The sequence below is a fragment of the Carassius carassius genome, chromosome 31 (genome assembly GCF_963082965.1).
Source record: "Carassius carassius chromosome 31, fCarCar2.1, whole genome shotgun sequence".
Classification (NCBI taxonomy): domain Eukaryota; kingdom Metazoa; phylum Chordata; class Actinopteri; order Cypriniformes; family Cyprinidae; genus Carassius; species Carassius carassius.
The window spans coordinates 5,603,895-5,627,616 of NC_081785.1; the positions used below are offsets into that span (position 1 = coordinate 5,603,895).

The 23,722-nt window shown below is 39.4% G+C and overlaps 2 protein-coding genes across 3 annotated transcripts; both read left to right on the plus strand.

Annotated features, from left to right (window-relative positions):
- The first annotated feature begins 295 nt into the window (after positions 1-295).
- On the plus strand, positions 296-11,756 carry LOC132112016 (synaptotagmin-like protein 1). Of its 2 annotated transcripts, XR_009424867.1 has the most exons (3): positions 296-732; positions 2,797-3,061; positions 11,369-11,756. XR_009424867.1 is itself a non-coding variant. In XM_059519614.1 (2 exons), exons 1-2 carry the CDS (start codon positions 518-520, stop codon positions 1,796-1,798), a joined length of 396 nt encoding a protein of 131 aa, XP_059375597.1. In that variant the 5' UTR covers positions 296-517; the 3' UTR covers positions 1,799-1,896. The 2 variants fall into 2 exon arrangements, 1 of the variants encoding a protein (XP_059375597.1); XM_059519614.1 differs by lacking the exons at positions 2,797-3,061; positions 11,369-11,756 and adding an exon at positions 1,618-1,896.
- A 7,443-nt stretch (positions 11,757-19,199) lies between these two features.
- Positions 19,200-21,722, plus strand: LOC132111405 (gap junction alpha-1 protein-like). The gene is made up of 2 exons (XM_059518674.1): positions 19,200-19,775; positions 20,368-21,722. Exon 2 carries the CDS (start codon positions 20,413-20,415, stop codon positions 21,472-21,474), a length of 1,062 nt encoding a protein of 353 aa, XP_059374657.1. The 5' UTR covers positions 19,200-19,775; positions 20,368-20,412; the 3' UTR covers positions 21,475-21,722.
- The last annotated feature ends 2,000 nt before the right edge of the window (positions 21,723-23,722 follow it).

A 23,722-nucleotide genomic window follows, 5' to 3' on the forward strand; every position in this document is an offset into this window, starting at 1 on the left:
TTTTTGTCATTATGCAGAGTGCAAGTAATGAGCAAATAAAATGCAGTTAGCATCAACCAGAAGTGCAAGAATATAGTGTTTTATAGCAAGTGAAGCTATAACTTATAGTATGTACAGTGGAGTTGCAATATACAATATTAAACAGAGTATGTAGCCTACAGAATATAAATAGGAATGCAAATATAGGGTTATATGTACAGTATGAACAGCAGCAATGTAAGAAAAGTGTTAATACAGATGTTGTATGTGCAATAAACGATGTACAGTCTATGCAAATATTATTACTAAAAACATAAATTTTTACCTATATTTGTTGTGGTTCACGAAATTAACTCAATGTTAGTGAAACATTAACTCAAGCTGAAGGTTGACAGATGACGTCACGTCGTGCTTTTAAAAAAATGTTTTACACCGTGTGAATGTGAATGACTGTTACAAGCACGTTAAAAGTGGAGCATCTTTCTTCCTCAGTCAGTCGAACATCTCCGACAGAACTGAGGTCAGCATGTGAGGATTCATGAAGATTGAACACGGTGGTTTGCAGGCTGTGTACCATGGGGAAAAGTTCTCGGCTGCTAAAAAGCGCTTGGTTTTATTGACCAGGATGAAACAATCAAAACGTGCAATGGAATTGACTGACATGAGCTTTTTGTCTGCTGAGGAAAGGGCAGCCATCCGTCAAGTGCTCCTGAGAGATGAAGATTTAAAACGACTGGAGAGGGGAAGACTCAGGTAAGAAATGGTTGTTCGACCTACACTGCAGTCTGTAAGTTCACGGTGAGCTGTTTTATACAAGTACGAATGCTTAGTTACCAAGCACTGTTTTCCCGGTTTTCCTCATAAAAGTTTTTAAGGAAGTTACAGGTTATTTAATTATTTAGAATACAATTTAATGGAATGTATTTTTTTAAAGGTTTTATGTATTTTAATTTAACTTAAAATTATTTATATATGTTACAAATAAATTCATTTATTAATTGAAGTGTTGGCTTTTATATATTTAAACATGCTGGTATTTGACCAAACTATTACAGTTAAAATACTTGAAAACTGCTAAATTTGATCCAAAACAGTCAACAATGGTGTCAGTAGGCATTTGGCATGGTGACACATTAAATTTGTAAATATGTTGCTGCCATACTTAAGCTTGTTGTTATGATAAACCAAGTGTGAGCATCTGTTGACCCATATTTAGTGAAAATACCATGTGTTCTGCTTTTGCTACAGGCACCTCTGAGGGTTAAGTGTGCTGCTTACTGTACATAAAAGGATAGTTCATCCAAAAATATAAATTCTGTCATCGTTTCTCACCCTCAAGTTGTTCCAAAGTCCATGACTATATAAATTTATTTTTCCAAATAAAAAGAATGTATTTTATGAATGTATTTTCACATGGGTTAACTTAAAGCATACTTTCTAGTGAATCCTAACTAGTGAACCAAAGCATATGCTAAACAGCTTATAAATTTTTCCTAAATATGACTATTTTCATTTTTGGGCGTGGGAGCAATGTTTAAGTTATAAGGAATTCTGCACATTTTCCAATGTCTTTGGCCAATGTATTCTAAATTGTGAATCTGTATGTGTAGCCCTGTTTGTGCTTTTATGACATATCAGGAAACTGAGGCAGTCAGTCGCTGACTTTCTACAGTTGAAGACTTTGACAGGTGAGTGGTTTGAAGAGCTCAGGGTCAAACAATACGGGCAGCAGACAGATGTCACAGCAGTGGTGAGGTTCTCCATGAGACGGAAGAAAACAGCAAGTATGCAGGAGTTCATGCCATCCTTATTGAGATGATGCTGTTATCTTTGAGTACCCACACCACAACTGTCTGGTAATTTCAAACTTTTTGCTTTCTAACTGAGTCATATATACAACAAACTGTGCCCTGATTATGTCCTGCATTGCCCTTCTCTACTGTAACTAAAACTTCATTTCACTGTTATGTGAATATAAACTAGGTGCATCTAGATTTGAATCAAGCAGTTTTGAGTATGTCAGAACTGATTACATTTTCTGTTTGTTTTCCATTCCTTAATGATACACTAGACGAGAACAAAGAGCATGAAGAAAGTAATGGCCTTTTTTTTACAGCACTGAACTGATTTTAAATATGTACATTTTTCAATATGTGTGTAATATTGTGTATATATTTTTTTTCCCCCACTGTAATCCATAAAATGACCCTAGATTAATTCATCCAGTGCTTAGTAAAGAGGTTTGTCATATTATATATTATATTTAGTTTTTCTTTAAATATGTAGAATGTTAGAAAATCATGTTATGCTTTGTAAATTACATTATTACAAATTACAAATCTGGGGTTGGGAAGATTGTTTTATTTGATATTTTTAAATTTGACTCTTATGATCACAGATACTGCATTTTTTTTTTGACAAAAAATACAGTATAAACAGTAATACGGCATAATAGAAAACAGTTTAAATTGTAATGCTATTATGTCATTTTTATCCTGTGACAAAACTCAATTTTCAGCAGCCATTATGCCAATCTTCAGTGTCATATCATCCATAAAAATCATTCTGATATACTGAGCTGATGCTCAAGAAACATTTCTTATTATTTTCAGTGTTGAAAACAGTTGTGCTACTTAATATTTTGTGGAAACTTATAATTTTTAGGATTGTTGTTTTATTAAATGAATGCATCTTTCTTAAAAAACAAACAAACAAAAAAAACTGCTGACCCCAAACTTTTGAACATTAGTGTATATATGAGTTCAATTTGGTGATGTTTTGGTCATACTTTTCAGTACAAATGATCTTTGTTTACAGAGGCATCATCTGCTCCAAGAGTGGTTGGAAGAAAAGAAAAACTACGAGCAGAACTCAATTGCCCTGACCCACAATGCAGTTCATCAGAAGCACAACCCAAAGAGCTCTCTGATGACTGAAAAATATCTGTTTTTCCCTTCTTAAGTGCAGTTCAAGACACTAAACCTGAAAGAGGCTCCACAAAACATGCAACAAATCCAGAGCCAAGGCGAAAAATTCACTTCCTCCAGCACTACAGAGAGAGCAACTGTTTGAAGAGAAATGGGTAAAGATCTCCCTCAAACTGAATGCAGTGAAACCTATGCATGATGAAATCAATAGTGTTGAACCTAAACACAAAGAGGTAAAATCACATGTCGAAAATACAAAGACCTTATAGAAGCCATCAGGACCATCAAGTCCAAACACAGAGCCTCCATCTTTAAATTTCATGAATCAAACATAATTTCTAACTGTATCTTAAGCTGAACCTAAATAATTTAACCAAGATGTTTTCTTAGAAAGATGTTCATCAACTGAGTTTCAGAATCAACCACAGACTTAGTTTTCGCCAGTGACTGGACACTCAGATCTCGAAGGTTCAGAGGAGGGTAATGAGTCTATTAATGCTTTCCAAGATGGTACAGTCAGCAGTGTTCAGTTGAATGTACGTTTGGAGAGTCTGGGAGCGATAAACTGGGTCCCTCAGACTGATGAGCATGATAACAGAATGAATGTATCCAGAGATATTCTTAATGATGAGGCAAGTTCAGACAGGAAAACAAATCAATAAGCATTCCTCTGCTGAAAAAGCATTCCAAAGTTAGTCATTAAAAGGGGGGATTGAAATGGATTCTCATGAATTTCCTTCCGACACTCTGCTGGGGAAAGATTCTTCCAGTGATTCTGGCAATGACCGACCAGTGGAAATGGAAAAGAAATCCCCTAAAGATATGAGATGTTGCACAATAAAACAGCGGATATAAGTGTAGTGGAAGATATTAAAATGTCATCACCACCTTCAAAACCAAGTGTCAGTGACAAAACTGTGCAAAGATATCCTGATCCTCATGAAGATAAATAAAAAATAAAGTCATCAAATGATCCGAACTGAGCAACTCAAGTTTTAGCAGAATTAAGCCAAGACTACCTTTCAGTGACAGATGATGGGAAATTAGTGCACACTGTAAATGTTGGAGTGCATTTTGAAATTAAACATTACGACAACTTTTGTTAAACCAATTCAACCAGCTAAACCTAAAAGTGAAGATCATGCTGGGCTGGGTCAAGGTTCTCCAGAGATTAAAGTTTAGGAGAACAACTGAGCAGAGGATGAGGTCAGATATAGTACTTCAGGCCAGTGCTCAAAAGGCACGACCACCCATCCTGCAGAAGATCACAGATCACTGCTTTGAAACCAAAGCAGGAGACTATGATACGGTTCTCACAATAGTCCTAATGCCATCTGGATCTCCAGATCCAACAGAAAATGAAAGATAAATGATTATGAGATCTAATATTAGAAGCTGATTCACCATGTTAGCTTGAAGTGAAAAAAATACATTTGACTTTAGGACAAAAACATGGCGTGTCAGATCTAGAGGCTTTACTTGAGGAATCCACATCTAAAACTCATTCCTACTGTGATAGAGTGGGACACTCTGAAGGGGATAATACTGGTCTGACAGTTTCCTTTGACAGGGCTCCGGTCAGAGAGAAGGGCACAGAGAAATTATTCCAGCAAATTTTAATATTGTAGTTTGGGTACAAGCATTGGTGTACAAATAGGTATATATATGTGTGTGTGCATGTGTGTGTGTGTGTGTGTGTGTGTGTGTGTGTGTGTGTGTGCGTGTGTGTGTGTGTGTGTGGTTTTCGATAAGGTTACGCACACGCGAGCCACCATCCCACAGAATGCGGAGTCGGGAATGAGGATGTGATGCGCTCGGAAAGGAAATGACATCACTACAGTTTCAAAATTAAATTACAGGAAATAAAAGACTTTCCGACATAGCCGCCCCCAAATTTAGCAATATATTTGAATCCCAAAGGAAAGTCTACTCAGTTGGCGTCATCTTCATCCTCCCAGGCTGGCAGCCGCACAAGGCGCACGACTGGCTGTAGGTAGGTCTGTCCCTTAATCTTAACTCCAGCTGCCCTGACTCGTCCATCCAAACCGGTACAGGTCTTCACCACTCTCCCGATGGGCCACTGAGCTCTGGGGAGCTGCGAATCAACCACCATCACCACCTGGCCAGCAGTCAGATTGTCTGTGTCCTTGTGCCACTTCGACCGCTTCTGAAGGTCCGGGAGATGGCGACGGATAAAGTTGGACCAGAAATGGTCCGCCAGGATCTGGCTGTGGTGCCATCTTCTTCTGCTGAGAAGGTCACTAGATGCATAGACAGCCTGTGGGAGTGATGCGTCATGGCGTCCCATCAACAGTAGATTTGGTGTGACGGGATCCGGATCCGCAGCATCGGAGGAGAGGTACCAAACGGTTTAGCATTGAGTATTCCCTCCACTTCAATCAGCACAGTCTGCAGCACAGGTTCAGCGGCGGTGTGGTCCTGAAGGATGACTTGGAGAGCTGACTTAATCGACTTGATCTCTCGTTCCCACGTTCCCCCAAAGTGTGGAGAGCCAGTGGGGTTGAAACGGAACTCGATTTGCTGTCTGGCCAGCTGTTCTTGAAGAGGAACTTCTAAAGTGGCAAAACTGGCTTGCAGCTCCGCAGCTCCACCTCGGAAGTTGGTTCCTTTGTCAGCCAGAATCTCAAATGGCTTTCCGCGGCGGGCGATGAAGCGGCGGAGAGACATCAGGAAAGCATTAGTGTCTATGCTCTCCAATAGGTCAAGATGCACACAGCTCGTCGTCATGCACTTGAAAATCAGACTCCACCGCTTTTCTGTGCGCCGGCCCACCTTGACATTGTAGGGACCGAAACAATCGACTCCAGTCGACCAGAAAGGTGGCTTGTATAAGCGGAGTCTGGCAGTGGGTACTTCTGCCATCCGAGGGACCACTGGAGTAGCGCGCCATTTCTGACATTCAACACAGCCGTGCTGATGACGCTTGATGGACTCTCTTCCCCGGAGGATCCAATATCTTCTCCTCATCTCGCCGAAAACCCGCTTGGGACCAGGATGTAGCAGTTCATTATCATATTTCTTAATGAGCAGCTTCGTGACATAAGATTTGGGATCAAGGATGATAGGATGCTTCGCATCTGGGTCAAGATCTTCTGCTCTGCGTAGTCTACCTCCCACTCTCACCAGGCCAACAGCTTCATCATACTCTGGAGCAAGCATGAGCAGGCGACTCAGTCTCGAGATGGACTTTTACCAGCAGCAAGAGATTCCACTTCTTCAGGGAAGGACTCACTCTGGGCTTGTCTGAGGACATGTAGCTCTACTGTTTGGACGTCAGCTGCTGTCATGGTGGGACTGCTCTGGTCATCAGCCGCCCTGTGAAGGCTCTCATGGGTAGCCTTGAGAAGACTGTCCCAGTTGTCTATATCAGACCTGAGTGTCGTGGTCAGAGAGTAGGTGTTGGCTAGAGCAGTATCTTTGGCTAGACGGCGTTCTGTGCTCCGTAGCTGTGGGAGCAATGTGTGCTTTGGAGCCCAGAGCGTGAGGCTTGCTTTGCGCCTCAGTAGTGGAGTAGCATACCTTGTTACTCCATACACTTCTGCCTAGCTAAATGGAGATGCTGGACTGCTGAGGGAAGGATGAGGGTTCTCTCTGATCCGTCGTCCAGAATAGCGAAACCTTCCAGAGAGTGCTCGGCATTGTACAGGCGCACCTTAACTAGCTTCAACATGACTCTCTGCAGACGACTAGGACGGTCAACGTATATGGTGTCGGGAGCAGCACTGACCATTAACACTTTCTTAGCCTCTTGGGAACACACTTCGTGGAGCACGGTCAGGTGTTGCTGTTTGCACACTTGACAAGGCTTCTTAAAAGTACATGCCTCAGGTTTATGGTTCCTGCCACACCTCCAACAGCCTCTGTCTTTAATCCAGGCGGAAATCTCTGATGGGGTTAGCATTTTGAATTTGGGGCATAAGCTAATGCTCACGGACGGGCAGTAAGGCTTCACACTGGGTTTACCTTTGGGTGACTTTGTGCTGCGTGCAGGATCTGGAGGGGCTACCTTAGCTTGACTCTCAGTGCTGTAAAACACGTTGGATGAAGGACCATGGGATTTCCTTTGGCCCTTAACTGGCTTAGGCTGGTCTTGGAACATCAGAGCTGCTCGAGATGAAATGCGCTTTGCTTGTGACTTTAACTGAAGCCAAACAGAGAAGTCTTCAAGCGTGTAGGTCTGATCAGTGCCGGTCCTCAGGATGCCTCGGTTTATGCTGTACTCCACAAATGTGTCTCGATAGTTAGTAGGCAGTTTGCTGAGCAGCCTGTTGACGTGGGAGCCGCATCGCAGTTCGTACCCTCGAGGGAACGGAGCATGACAACTAGACCTTGTACTGATAGGGCAAAGTTGTCAAATGCCTCTGGATCTCCAGATCTTACGTGAGGTGAGTTTAAGATGGCACCCAGCTCAATCTGCACGAGCTGACGCGGTTGCCCATATTTATCTTGGAGAGCCTGGAGGGCTGAGGTGTACAGCTTTGTACAGCTTTGCGCCAATTCCATCTCTTTCTCTTTCTGGTTTTCGATTAGGTTACGCACACGCGAGCCACCATCCCACAGAATGCAGAGTCGGGAATGAGGATGTGATGCGCTCGGAAAGGAAATGACATCACTACAGTTTCAAAATAAAATGACAGGAAATAAAAGACTTTCCGACACCTACACTGCAGATGCTTGGGAGGCGGGCTACTGTTCTTCCTGGTAATGTAATTTGTACTGTTGCAGCACTTGAAATATCATTTCATCATTCCTTTTATCCTCCACTGCAGTTTGCAGTATTGATCAGAGTAGTGTCCTGGGGCTCGTTCTTCGTACGTTGCTTATTACATCCGAGATCAAATGACACATCCAAGATGATTTCATCGTGCTAATCATAATCCAGCTAATTGAGTTCTTCGAACACACCTGTTGTTCATGATTAGTATCGCTGGATTGAGTTATCTGAGATAACTGCGCGTTCACGCGCTTGCTTAAAAGGGGATATGTATCGATAGTAGAAACATTGATCAGCAACGCTGCTATTGGCTGCTCAGCGTGGCCAAAGAGCGCGCACAGTTTTTCTCCTCAGCAGAGCAAGATAGTCGAAGTTTATTCGGAATTTTAATGTTTAATCAAAACGCCAGGGAACACCTCAAAGTCTGCAAAAGCCAGGAGAGAGGGCTGGCAAAAAGTAGCAGACAATTTAAATCCGTTAGAAGTGGCCATGTTATATGTTTTTTATCACTTATTAGCCTATATTTTTGTATTTTAATAATTGCATAATTATTTTGTTCATTGTAATGTCAGAGTCACCACACTAGAACATGGGAACAAATAAAAGTGAAGTACAAAATATTCTACATGGTATTTTTTTGTTATATTATAGTCTCTTCTCTTCTATAAAAGGCACTGTTAAATAAATGGTTGTCTGTTTATAATAGCAACCAAGAAAAAGGCTGAAAAAATAGAAAAGATCTTAGTAGCCTACACTGTAAAATATTTTGCTGCATTAAATTAAGGCTGTATAGTCATTTCAACTGTTAAATCTTGAGTAATGATGAATTGCTTTGACTTGTGAAAATGAAAACTGATAAACTTATGTTAATGTAAAACTATTTATTGAAGAAGAGTTCAAAAAGAGTTATTGATCACATTTTTCCCAAGTGTAGTTCATTGTAATGACATTGTGTTTTCCTCTTTTGTGCACTTTTACATAATACACCAACACTTGTTAACTTAAGTGGACATTTTCTAACTTTCCAAAGGAAAGAAAGTATAAGACTTTGTAATGTCTATTTGTTTCCATTGCACTGGACAGTGAATAAACCCTCTCAGATAACTGTCATATGGAGGAACTAGCCTACCTGCAAGTGCATAATAACTTTACTTAATTTATACTTGTATGCTTTATGGCTGCAGTATAAGTTGCCGGATTCCACATCTACAGAAAGGCCTACAGAATAGTCTGCACAGACAGAGGAGACATAGGCCTACAGGTGGGCAGTGTATAGCCAACTTTTCCTTTTTATTTGTTGCATGAGGCATGTGTCTAATATCTCTTGTGGCAGGCACTTGACCACTGGCTTTTCTTTACAAAGAACAATTGAAAAAAAACTCAAGGAACTAAGCATATTTGTCTTTTATTAAACATTTAATGAAAAGTGTTTTTTTTGGCAATGTTGTGTAATATGGCACATGCAACAATGTCACAGGCCCTGTCAGGTGTGCAACCCTCAGACTTTTCAGACACTGAAATCTTCCCTTTAGATAGCCAAAGTTAATCTCATTGTGTGCCCTTGTCCTGGAGCTGCAACTGGTTTGGGTCAGGGAATGGGGTCATAAAACCCCTGTCTGCAGGCAGGAACATGTCATAATCACCTATGAAATAATGCAGTTCTGTTAGGATCAGCATAAGTGTAATATAGCTCGATATTTAATTGTGGAACTTTCCTTACCACTTTTCAAATAATGTGCATAAATGTGAATCTCTGCAAATTCTTAAGTCATGCATAGATCTTGGCCATTTGCTTTCACATTTGTGATATGGAAAATTTGTCAACTGCCTTTTTTTATTTGATATAATATTATTAATCTGGAATATTAAGAATCACAATAGTAATTGGGCTGCACATTTACATTGTGAACCCCCTTTCTGTTCACATAATCCCCTTCATTGAGGCCTTGATGGCAGTCTATAGTCTAGCATAAGCCTGAGTGACATATACTGTAATCAGCATGGCCATGATTGCATGATCTTCATTAAAAAAATATTTAAATAGTCTAATAAATAGTATAGTCGTCTAATAAATAAAAAAATAAAAAACTGCTTAAAAAACTGCTTTACAACTTTGGGTCTAAAGTGGCTTGGAAATGTCACCAAAAAAAACTAAAACTGTTTTTTAAACCTAAAAGCACCAGGCAAACTCCGAATGGCACGACAGACAGCACTTTCAATCAAGTTCTCCGCATCTCCAATAGTAGGCTATAAAGGAAAAAGCCACTCGCAAATAATCTTAGGGTACAGTTTGTTCTGTAGTTAAAGGCCGACTCCGACAAGTCGAAAATAAATGTGCCTTTCCAACAAATTAATAATGTAAACGACAATCTCAAGAGTCCTGAGAAAAAAAAAGAAAAAAAATTATATATATATATATATATATATATATATATATATATATATATATATCAGAATCGCGCTGGACTTCCCGTATCATCTCCGTTTATGAGCCGCAGTCTAATCCTGTTTACATGAAATAAGCCTGCTCGCGAGCAGGTTTAAGATTGCGCACCTGTTGCTATGACAGCAACTCCGGAATGAGCTTCGAAGAACCAAACAATCCAAGATCATGCCAAATCGTCAACAATCAAATCCAGCTAACTGAGTTAGCGACATACGCAGAACGAGCCCCTGATTGTTAAATGTTAGCTTATGTTTTCCTTTGCTATTTTTGTTTATAATGTTTTCTACAGAATGTCATAGGATGAAGGTGTTGATTCAGATGATGATAATACATTTATTGTCCAGCTACGAGTCAGATCTCTCTAGCAGAAAAGACTATTTGGCTAGCGTCCTGTCTCTGACTGATGTGAGCTGGACCTTTTCCATTTCTACTTTGTATTTTTAAGATGTTTAAAGGCTAGTTTGCCATTGCTTGTCCAAACTTGTCAATTACCTTATAAACAGTTTATTATAAGTAGTTCCGGCCCCAAATAAATGGTTTAGCCAATGCTGGCTTGTTTGAAAAACATCATAAAGCCTTAGCATTTTAAGTACATCAACTGATGTTTCTGCATATTAAACATCCCAAAAATAATCTAATCAATTAAAAAAACATTTAAATAACCCTAAAATAGTATAAAATTATCTGCATTACATAATTTCATAGAATGTTGCTAAGTTTTGCTGTCCAGCATGTGCTTATGTCACATAAGGGCTGTTGTTCTCCAGTGGGGCGCAGGTTCAAGTACAGACTGTGTCATTTCCCAATCCCATATTCCCCTCTCTCTCCCACCCTTTCCTGTCATCATTCAATTTCCTATCCAAGTACAAGGCAATAAAAGTCCAAAATGTAAAAAGATGGTGTTCCAGAGATTTATCCATGTTCCTCTCCCTCCCCCATAGGCACACTGGTACTGCTGAGTGTGTATAGCGATGCAGGGGATTTTGGGAATGTTGAAGTACAGGGCTTTGTGGAGTTTGCAGTGATGCAAACTCCTATCTATCTATCTGTCTGTCTGTCTGCCTGCCTGCCTGCCTGTCTGTCTGTCTATCTTCAGTTATGTGAAGACCTACCTCTATCCAGACAAGTATCCAGACAAGCCTCAGTTTAGGAATAGGTAACAAATCCATTTTTACATTGGAGCTGTATTTTGTACCTAATCTATATTTAGAGTCCTGATCTAAAAACTGAAGGAAAGTTTCTTGAAGCCATTCCATTAACAGGGTCTCTTTTAACCTGCAGGACAAAGCTATGACAAGAAAGTAGATTATATGGATTCGATGGATGAGGAAATTCAAATATGGAAAAGAATGTTAATCCAAACAGTTGGGTCGAGGGAGAGCTTCCTCTGAGGTCCTTCATGACCCCGAGGAAATGACTCTCCTGAGTCTCAGATGTTTAGTTGCAAAAGAAAAACAGTTGATGGTTCCCAAAACAAACCAAGCATATTCTATTACCAACTCATTTTCTTCTTTCAGGCATTCTCTTAACAAAAAAGGATATTTTCTGCAACAATACAAAGAGTATATTAAATAATATGTTGAGAACTTAGTTTGAACATCAGATATGAATATTAACCATTGACTGTATACAGTATATGGAATAGTCAATCGTGCTTAATCATATTAAATAATTTATCCATGCATAAATTGATATATGTATTTTAAGAAATGTGATTGTTGTGATCAGGGCTGGCGATTGCTATAGGCGTTACGTTAGGCAAGTGCGCAGTTGATGAAGAAAATTAAGCGGTCTAATAAACCCAGGGTTTAATTTATGCCGGAACAAGCCTGATCCGGATCCGGATACGGCACCTCCGAAATCCGATCCGCCACCTCATTTTGGCGGATCCCCCTCCTCCAGGGGTGGCGTTTCAGTATGGCAGACAGAGATATGTGCCGTGAAAAACTATCCAAAATTCATATCTCTATTATAATTCGTTATTATTATTTTAAATCACAGGGTTTTAGAAATATTTAACCAATGATAAGTATTTAATGGAGCTTGTAAATCTTCGTAATGCCACTGGATCCTCAAGCTCTTGCGAAACCTCGTCACTTCACGTGCTTCCACTCAGATTGACGCGCGCACACAACCTGGAGGAGACAGATCTCCGCTTATTCCCAAAGCAAGGGTAAACAAATAACTGCTTGAATAGTACAGCATTTCTTTACTCAAACACTATGTCTGTAAAGGCTATTTTTTTGTGTGTTTAAAGACTGGAGAAGTAGTTTTTTTGCCATCTAGCTAATATACTTTTGTACGTTTAAAATATCCTGTGCATAAGTGCTTATCGTTTATATCATGAGAAAAAAAAAAACATAACCGTTATATCCTGACCTGTAAAAGGTGATAATGGCACATAAAAAGGTGTGCAAATTATTATACATTTTTGTGACAATCCCACAATGACCCGATTAGTCAAGTGATAGTTTTGTCAGCTGTCCTGAAATGCGAGTGAGTCTTGTATCTCAGCGTGCAGGTCACTGATGCGCTGATGAGAAGCGCGCTCTGAGAGAGTTATGACTGATTTAGACTTTGTGTGGATTTATTTTATTATTCAAACCTAGAAGTTATGTTGAATAAATACAGGAATTTCCCTCATTCTAAACTTGAAAGCTGCGAGATTTATTAAAACCATGCGACACATAGTCCCCCTCAGAAAAGTTTTTAGGCCTGGAAATTGTTGTTTTAAAATCGCATGGCATTTCTATGTTATTCATGACCTTACAGACCCTATAAAAGCAAATGATGCACGCTCTTAATCACTTAAACTGGACCACCAATGTGATTGCGTGAGTGCTCTCCCTGCTGTAATTGCATGCCGGATCCGTTGCCTGTGACGGTGGGGTGAAGGAAGGACTGGAAACAATAGCGAGTTAGACAATTTAATAAAAGTAAATAAACAAACAAGAGTACAAAGACAAGGCTGGGAAGACAACACTCCAAGATGGTGGTGAGGTGGTGAGGAATCCGGATGATGACAGTGAGAAGGCAGCAGGAGAGGATGGCACAGGAACTGCGGGGAATAGAGCCGAAGGTAAGTCTTTGTGGCTGAGTGAAAGTGCGGAGAGTGGATGAGGTTCTGGGGAAAACACGGACATCCAAACGCAAACAACACTAAAGCCAACAAACAGGGGAAGCGACATTAATTGTGTGAAATGCGAAACACACAGACTTCACCACAAAGTGCAGAACCCAGAGATCACGGTTTACCAACCGTGACAGTACCCCCCCCCCCCCTCTAAGAACTCCCCTTGGAGTTCCCAGAAGGGCCTACCTGCTGATTGTAGTCATCAATAAGGGAGTGATCCAGTATGTCCCTAGCAGGTACCCAACTTCTCTCCTCCGGACCGTAACCTTCCCAGTCCACCAGGTACTGGAATCCTGTTGAAGAAGTTGAAGAAGCCCATCCGTTTGAAGAAGCCCATCAGGAGGCCGGTTAGATGACTTACCACTGGCGCAAACTGAGCAAGCCAAAACAAAATCGCGGACGTCACGAGCCATACGTGGCCACCAGAATCATTGTTTAACCAACCCATTAGTTCGACTTATCCCTGGGTGACAAGCTACATTAGAACAATGACCCCACTGGACGACTTCGGACCTTAACTCCTCCGGCACAAATAAACGGTTCGGTGGACAACCGGACGGAGGCATTACCCCTTGTAAGGCCGTCTTGACCTTCGACTCGACCTCCCATATGAGTGCTGAGACCACTCATTTCTCAGGTAAAATACACTCGGGAGTCACCAGGCGGGCGGAGGGATCAAAAAGACGTGATAAAGAATCGGGTTTGACATTTTTGGAACCTGGGCGGTACGATAAAGTAAACTCAAAGTGACCGAAAAAAAGTGCCCACCGAGCCTGCCTGGAATTGAGTCTTTTGGCAGTTCTAATGTACTCTAAATTCTTATGATCGGTCCAAACAATGAAAGGTACCCCTGAACCTTCCAGCCAGTGCCGCCACTCCTCTAACGCTAATTTGACGGCCAACAACTCTCTATTGCCAATGTCATAATTACGTTCAGCAGGAGATAATCGATGAGAAAAAAAACCGCAAGGATGTACCTTATCGTCCAAACAGCACGTTGGGACAACACTGCTCCTACCCCCACCTCTGACGCGTCGACCTCCACCACGAACTGCCGTGTGGGATCAGGGGCCACAAGGATGGGAGCCAAAACGAAGTGGCTTTTGAGGTTAGTGAACGCAGCCTCAGCTGCGTCTGACCACCTGGACGGAGTACTGGGAGAGGTCAAGGCTGTCAGAGGTGAGGCTAGTTGGCTGAAATTGCGAATGAAACGCCAATAGAAATTGGCGAACCCCAGAAACCGCTGTAGGGCCTTACGGGAATCTGGAGATGGCCAATCTATAACAGCCATAATCTTGTCAGGGTCCATACGTATTCCCTCGGATGAGACGATATACCCTAGGAAGGGAACAGACTGTGCATGGAATACGCATTTCTCCGCCTTGACAAAAAGCCCATTCTCAAGTAACCTCTGGAGCACTCGTCTGACGTGTTGAACGTGTTCCTGGAGAGATGAAGAAAAAATCAGTATGTCATCCAGGTAAACATATATAAACTGTTCTACCATATCTCTCAACACGTCATTAACGAGTGCTTGGAAAACCCCGGGCGAGTTGGAGAGCCCGAACGGCATCACCAAGTATTCAAAGTGCCCTCTAGGGGTGTTAAAGGCGGTTTTCCATTCATCCCCCTTCCTAAAGCGGGCCAAATGATAGGCATTACGTAAATCCAATTTTGTGAATACGGATGCTCCCTGCAACCTCTCGAAAGCTGAAGACATGAGTGGTAATGGATAGGTGTTCTTTATCGTGATGTTGTTCAGCTCTCGATAATCAATGCAAGGTCACAGAGAAAAAAGAATCCCGCCCCCGCTGGAGAAGAGGAAGGGCGGATAGTGGATGAGGTTCCGGGGAAAACAGGGACATCCAAACGCAAACAACACTAAAGCCAACAAACAGGGGAAGCGACATTAAACAATGTTCTCACAAACATAAGACGTGAGACAAACCAATATATAGGGAATGAGTAATGAGTGACAGCTGCTGCTGATGACAATTAACGGAGACGCCCACAAACTAATCAGTGCAGACTCGAAACACACAGACTTCACCACAAAGTGCAAAACCCAGAGATCACGGTTTACCAACCGTGACATTGCCCCGCTTTGTTCCGGTACCTCGCAATTTAAAAATTAAGCACTGTATGTATTACTAGCAAACGTAACTTCACTGATAACCTACATGGTTACAATTTAACACCACTGATCTGGCTGTTGCAAGTGAAGGGGCCACAGCATTCCAGGTCCCAGTGAAACAGGGGCATAGCCATCTTTTCAGAAGTGAGGGGGACAGAAAAAATAAAAATAATTAAATAATTTTATATATATTAACAGTACAATACAATATAATATAAAACGTACATGACATTTCTATAATCTATACAGCCTATCAGTCAACAGTTTTTGAACAGTAAGATTTTAATGTTTTTAAAGAAGTCTCTTCTGCTCACCAAGCCTGCATTTATTTGATCCAAAGTACAGCAAAAACAGTAATATTGTGAACTATTTTTTACTATTTAAAATAACTTTTCTATTTGAATACACAAAATTTAATTTATTCAAAGATCAGCATTTATGTGAAATAAAAAGCCTGTGCAACATTATAGAGTGTATCATTCAGAAGCTTAGAGTCAGTAGGCTATATTTTTTATTTTTTGGAAAATAAATTATAGAAATGAATACTTTTATTTAGCAAGGATTCTTTAAATTGATCAAAAGGGATGATAAAGACATCATTTTAAAAAATATTTCTATTTCAGATAAATGTTGTTATTCTGAACTTTCTATTCATCAAAGAAACCTGAAAAAATTCTACTCAGCTGTTTTCAACATTATCATAATATGTGTTTTTTGTTTTGTTTTTTGGAGTAGCAAATCATAATATCAACATGATTTCTGAAGGATCGTGTGATTGGAGTAATGATTCTAAAAATCAGCTTTAAAATCTCAATAAATTACATTTTGAAATATATTCAAATAGAAAACAGTTATTTTAAATAGTCTAGTAAAAATATTTCACAATTTTACTGTTTTGCTGTACTTTGGATCAAATAAATACAGGCTTTGTGAACAGAAGAGACTTGACTGGTAGTGGATACTATAGGCAACTTTAATTTTTCTATAATTTCTAGCTTTTAATTGGCTTAGAAATATATAACTGCTGGGCAATGACAAATAATAATGATTTTTTTTTATATACTACAAACACTTTTTTATCACGTAATAAGGCAGAATAGTTTCTATAGTGTTATAAATGCTATGTCAATTAGAACTGCATTGTTCATATACTTTATTTATCACCTGCTGGAGATGACTTGAAAAACAATATGTTGTCGCAATCGTCTGTTTTCATACAGTGATAGCTGGACGCTGTTGCCCATATTAGGAGTTTCCTGGTATGACTTTCTACGCGAGAGCGCCCTCTGGCGTCGAGTATGAATGAAACACACTGCAGTAGAGTTTAGCGCAGAATAAAACATCAGGTCATGCGCAGACTATCTTGTCTCCTTGAGTTTAAATCTATATTTATTCATACCAGCTCTTGAAAACCTCTATGCGAACACATTTGACTGAAAAAGTGCGGGGAACAAATTTCCATGATATTAAAAGTGGAGGGGACACGTCCCCCGCGTCCCCCACGTAATCTACGCCCGGGGGCGGACTGGCCATCGGGAGCACCGGGAAATTTCCCGGTGGCCTGACGGTCATTCTGGCCTGCCGGCTTCCGCTGTGCAGTCGATCAGGCTGACGTGGTATGTAACTGCGAATTAATTGACGGATTTATGAATCAGGCGATCGCGGAGCGAAAATGACACCACCACATGACCAAACATCAGCGAAGCACTGCCTAATTGGCTACATCCAGAGGCAGGCTTTATCTTAGAAAATCGCTTAAAAAAATGGAGCGTAAGCGCAAAGGAGGAGCAGAGACGGAACATATAAAAAGGAGAAAAGCCCTGGCCACAGACACAGCAAATTGCTGCAAAATCCCAGCCATGTTCGCCAGTAAGGGAGCAGGTCGCGCTGGGACCGCTGTTCAACATAATCTGACAAAGCATCTGTAATATGGTTTACTATAAATAACACGTAAAACAAACAGGGTTCAAACATATATGTTTCTGTTGATTCATGGGCATTCTGGATTCCCAGACATTACAACAACAGCGATGAAAAATACCTCTACAAATCATTCACTCTTGTTCAGTACTAATAGGAACACTGAATCCATGCATTCTCTTAAAGTGACAGTCTTTATATTAATCGAACAGCAACAACCGAGAAATCACTCACTGCTCTTGATTAAAAAGCTTTTTTACTTTAATAAAGAACAATCTTTAATTTATAGTCCAAAATGCAATGTTGTTTTACATTTGATTACTTTAATTTCTGTACCTAAAAACTAATGCAAGACCTACCTAAAAAAAAACCTGGAAGTCAGTTTCTTTTATTTGTATCTTTACTCTATTGTATTTATTTGTGCTGTTGCTTGTAGATAGAATATTCTTAATAATATTGTAATGATAAAACCTTAATAATCGTAGGGAAGAAGGAGGTGGGAACCGGCGGACAATCAAATGAAACTTTAATTACAAAATAAACACAAAACAGCGCACCAGCCCCTCACGGACGACTGATGCGCACAAAATAAAACCAAAACATAAAATAAATGTCCTCTCTCGTCCTTCACTGTCGTCGCTTCAGTTTTATATCCTTCCATCTCCTCTGTGGGACTCAAGACCGGTGGTGGGTCGCAGGTGTCGCTGATTTCGCAATCACTCCACCGGCCTCGCTCGTGTTCCCACATCCCTCGGCCCCGCCCCACTCGTCACAAATATGATAATATATATATTTTTTGAAAGTATAGTTTTTCCATAAACATAGCACATACAACTATACCGAAACCGTGACTCTAAAACCGTGAAACAAACCAAGCGGTGAAAAAGTTGAACTGTTCCACCGTAATATTTACATAATCATTTGGCAGACGGACGCTTTCATTCAAAGCGACTTACAATATAAAATCTATTAACATGTTATATAACATGTATATAATGATAGATGTTTTAAAAGAGCATCTTAATGACAAACTAGCACACTGTTTTACATATGAAGATACAGTATTTTTTTTTGTGCCAACAAAAATTAATTGACCAGAAATGGATTTTCCATTTATGTAGCCTAGTGTACAATGCTTATTTATTTTGAAGGTGATGAAGGAAGCAACAGTAGCACTAGTGCTGCTAGTACTCCTGCTGTTGAACAAGTGAGGGTGGACAGTTCAGCTTTTGAGTCACAAGCAGGAACCTTCAGGTAAAGTTTTAGCTATAAGCAAAACTAAACATGGCTGTACTCTTTTTTTTTTTTTTTTTTTACTCATAAAAATATGTGCTTTTATCATTTATAAGGTTATCAGTAGTAGGACTGTGATCATTGGAACATTCATTTGATGGCTGCATAATTCATATAGATTATTGAAAGTGCTTATTTCATATTGCAGAGAAACTCAATGTGCAGAGTGAGAGAGAGAGGGATTAATGAAAGATGATAGAGACAGTGAATGCCTTGATACTTCTTGATACTTAATTTGATTATTTTGCCCATCCACAGACTAAGAATTGTGATTTATTTTTTAAGTATAACCCAATTCAAACAACTGAAAGAGCCAAAAAGTTAAGCAGTCTGGTGGACACATGAATTGGGTGGTGATGACTGCAGCAACAGAGGTGGCCTGGGGTGGAGTCAAATTCCCGGCCTGATTTACTGTCCCAGTCCGCCACTGTCTACGCCCCTGCAGTGAAACACAGACCACTGAGACCAGGGATACAGGATACAGCCTTGGAGGCGCAAAACTCAATCTCGCCTAGGGCAACCAAAGGGCTAGAGCCGACCCTGGTTGTGATTCATTCTAAAATTTAATTTTTTGAAGTTGATTGTTCACTGAAAAAAGATAGAACACGTTTTTTTTTTTTAAATGCAAATGTGATTAGCATTTATATATTCTATAAATTACACTGCTATATTAATTGAACTTTTTAAGCATAAATTGTTATATAAATTGACAATGTAAATGCAGTGTTTACATGAATTTACTAATTACTTAAACTTATTTTACAAAATGTAACTGAAGAACTGATCTGCCCAGAATGTTTCATTCGTTCGTTCCAAGAGAATCTTTCGAATCTACTGTCGTCATGGAGACAGATGAACTGGAACATTCCCCAGTGTTTTGAAGGCCGGGTTGCGTCTGTGGCATGCTGCTGATTCTACAGCAGATGGCGGTATTTCCCACTTTCATTGCACTCCCTCGTTCCAAGACATTTCCTCCCAAAAAATATAACGGAGATGGAGAAGTTCTGGAAGTCCATACGTTTGAGTCAGCGGACGTTTAACTTTCCCCTTCTGACTAAGTCCCTTCGACGGATGGGATAAGGAAACTTTCGCCCTAAGAAAACTCATTTTATAGCGAAACTTGCTTATTTTTGAGAGTTTTGTCATTGAAATGTTACAAATAGTTATCGTAATTGTCAAGAAGTTTGGCGGTTTTAACGACTTTCCAGGTAAGAAACATACTATAGGCCTACAACATAGCATTTAGTCAACATGTATTGGAAATATGATAAAACTTAAAAGTTGGTATGATACAAACTGCATAGGCCTGTATTTGTGTATTTATACATGGTGTTATGAAATAACGTCATTTAGTTCGTTTGTTTAAAGTCTGGATCTGGATAGTATATAGGCTAGTTTAAAAATATTTTAGTAGGCTAGATTAAATCTGATATAGGATAGCCTCAGAAGTTTGTTTTCCAGAAATACTGTGTTTTGTGATTAAAAAAGAATACTCTGTATGTATATACATATTTAAAAAAATATTTTATCCTTTAGTACTTGAGTTTTAGCCTATTTACGTGTTGTTCTGAATTTTACAAAAGTTAAAAAATATTTTTTAAATATATATTGAAAAGTCAGAAATCCCTAAAGCATTCTTTCAGAGCGGGGACTGACCCAGGAACATTTCAGAAGAAGTGCCAAGGACTTATGTTATTGTATTTGGCAGCAATATGGAGAGCGAGGAGACCACTTGGATATGTTTAACACTGGGGGTTCATCTGTGTTTATAATACTCACTGAATTTATTCTCTGTGTCAGCTTGAAGGTTGGTTATCTCCTGTCTAATCCAGAACATCTTTCATCATGGGTGACTGGAGCGCACTGGGGAAACTTCTTGACAAGGTCCAGGCGTACTCCACGGCAGGAGGCAAAGTCTGGCTCTCCGTCCTCTTCATCTTCCGGATCCTGGTGTTGGGGACGGCGGTGGAGTCCGCCTGGGGAGACGAGCAGTCGGCATTCAAGTGCAACACGCTGCAACCCGGCTGTGAGAACGTGTGCTACGACAAGTCTTTCCCCATCTCCCATGTGCGCTTCTGGGTGTTGCAGATCATATTTGTGTCCATGCCGACCCTCCTGTACCTCAGCCATGTCGTGTTCCTTATGCAGAAGGAGGAGAAATTAAATAAAAAGGAGGAAAAATTAAAAGACATCCAGAGCAAAGGAGAAGATGTGGATGTGCTGTTGAGGAAAATTGAAATGAAAAAGTTCAAGTACGGCCTGGAAAATCACGGGAAGATCAAAATGAGAGGAGGGATATTTTACACATATATACTGAGCATCGTGTTAAAGTCCATATTTGAAGTTGTTTTCCTGTTGATTCAGTGGCACCTTTATGGATTCAAGCTGTCAACTGTTTATACGTGTCAAAGGTTCCCTTGTCCACATAAAGTAGACTGCTTTTTGTCTCGTCCCACTGAGAAGACGGTTTTCATCATCTTTATGTTGGTCGTTTCTCTGGTCTCTCTGGCCCTCAATGTCTTTGAGTTTTTTTATGTGATTTTCAAGAGGATGAAGGACCGTTTCAAAGAGTCGGAGAAAAACTTTGAAAGCGCCTGTAATATCAAGACCTGCCCAAGGAACCCGTCCAGATATGGGTATTACAACGACTGCTCGGCCCCCGTCCCTAATCTGGGCTATAACCTAGATATGGGCGATAAATCCAACTCCTCTGACAATTACGACAAGCAGGCTCATGAGCAGAACTGGACTAATTACAGTACAGAACAGAACCAGCTGGGTCACACTCGGCGTTTTCCATATACAGAGAAAGTGACTCTGGGGAAGGATCTGCTGCTCAAAGAGCTTGAACCTCGACCCAGTAGTCGAGCGAGCAATCGGGCCCGGCCGGATGATCTTGACATCTAGCAGAAGCCTCAAACACAGGTCCCATGGACAATTTCTAACTTTTACAAGTGGTGAACATAAAAAAAAAAGAAAAACTGTGAAAAGGAGACTGTCACTGACATCCAAAGAGTAATATTTCAGCATTTATATTTATTTTAAGAGTTTTTGCTATTGTCACTCAAGCCAAACTGTTTTTTATATGTAAACTGTATTTGCGCTGTGATTGTAAGAATTTAAATAATTTCATAGGTTTACTCTAAAATAAACATTTAATACAGTAAGTATATGGGTAGTTGATGCATATGTGTCCATATGTTTTCTTTACATCAACACTAAGTTATTAAGTAAAAAATTTATACCACTATTTTTCCACTATTTTAAGCACTATTTTGACTTCACTTCACTACACAAGTTTTAAATGCTGCAAATATTCCATATAGTCTGTCTAATTTATGAGGTCATAGATAATAATTATAAGTAGAAGTATTAATACTCCAGTATAAGTAATATATATATATATATATATATATATATATATATATATATACACACACACACGGTATATATATTTATTTATTTATTTATTTTAATAATTAGAATTTGAATTGTTTAAGCTAAAACAAAAACCATGTTTAAATACATTTTGTTAACTGAAATAAAATAAGTTGTTTTAGTACTTGATGTACTGAAAAAACTAAAATAGAAAAAACCTTTAAAATAACAACGGAAAACACACAAATAAAAACAAATTCTATAATATTTAGAAAAACTTGAATTGTGAATAATAATAAAACACACTTATGTCAACTTCCAAAAAGTATTTAATGTCATCTACCCATATGCATTTTAAATACAGCATATATTTGATATTTTTCAGGGGGGAAAAAGTGAAATCAAGGAATATGTGCAATGTTTTACAGCACATGTAAATCTATTCACTTTAACTCTACTGGAATAAATTAAGATCATTCATTCAACTCCAGCAGGAACTTAACACAAACATTCTTTTTTCCATTCTTCTTTTCCAGCAGCATTTTTCCATTGTGGGAAGTTAGCCAGATCGTATAAATGGAGCACTGTTTTCTGGAATCTTTACAGTAACTGTACATGTTTTCTGCTCTGGGCCAGTAAAGCCCAATGTCAACCCACCTGACTGCTTATCAGAGCTAAGTGTAAAGTGTTGACATAAATGTTGGTTAACATATTCACATAATTCACAAGTGGCTAATTGACTCCCTCTGATTGACAAATGAAAGCCTTAAAACTAGTCTGAAATTAAAACAAGTTAACTAGATTCAACTTTTTCCTCTGTTCTCAGAGTTTCCTATTTATTCAAAGGGCTAAATGAAAACACATGCCTTCACTCAAGTCTGCCAGCCACATGTGGCTGAGCAAATGGGCAAAAAACCCTGTGAATTGTGAATGTGCATTTTACTCTGAAATAGGTATTAGTAAAATCTGGGCTATGTGCATCAAGGACATGGTGCCGTTACGTGGCATACAAGGATTAAAGTTAATATTTGCTGTTTACTGTTGTATGTAAAAATATTGCACATTATCAAAAGCCGATTAGATGCATTAAATTATTTAATGAGGTAAAACTGTTGGCATTTCTTGTGTTCCTCATGTGGATGATCAAATGTGACCTAATGAAATGTGCCCCTTGTAAACGTGAATGTTCTTCAGTCATGAAATTAGACTTTGAAGGAGGTTTAATAACTCAGTAAAACATTAGCTTGCCCTAAGCGGTATAGCCTGGATGAACCTATTCCACCAAAAGTAAAGCTTTTCAAAAGTGTTTAGCATAATTGTTCTACATTGTTTATTGACCAATTGCAACTGATAAATGCATCACTGTTTGTCATCAATAATTCTGGTTTATGTTATTCTGGTTATGATATTCAGATTATCTGTCTATCTCTATTTATCTATCAATCCGTTCATCCGTCTGTCTGTCTATCCATCTATCTACATTCATCCATCATCTATCCATCTGTCTGTTTGTCTACACATTCATCCATTGTCTATCCATCATCCTTGTATCTATCTGTCTATCAATTGATCTATCTATCTATCTGGCTGGCTAGCAACACAGTAATGCACCTACACAAGGCATAAAATTAAAACTAAAAATCATCCATGTTTTTAACATTTGTAAGGCCTAAATGTTCTTCAAATGTCAAATTGCTTCCAGTGAAATTGTCTTGAGAAACTTTAAAACCGATTTTTGTTTTAAGTTCCATTTTAGGTTCAAAATAGTACACAAATA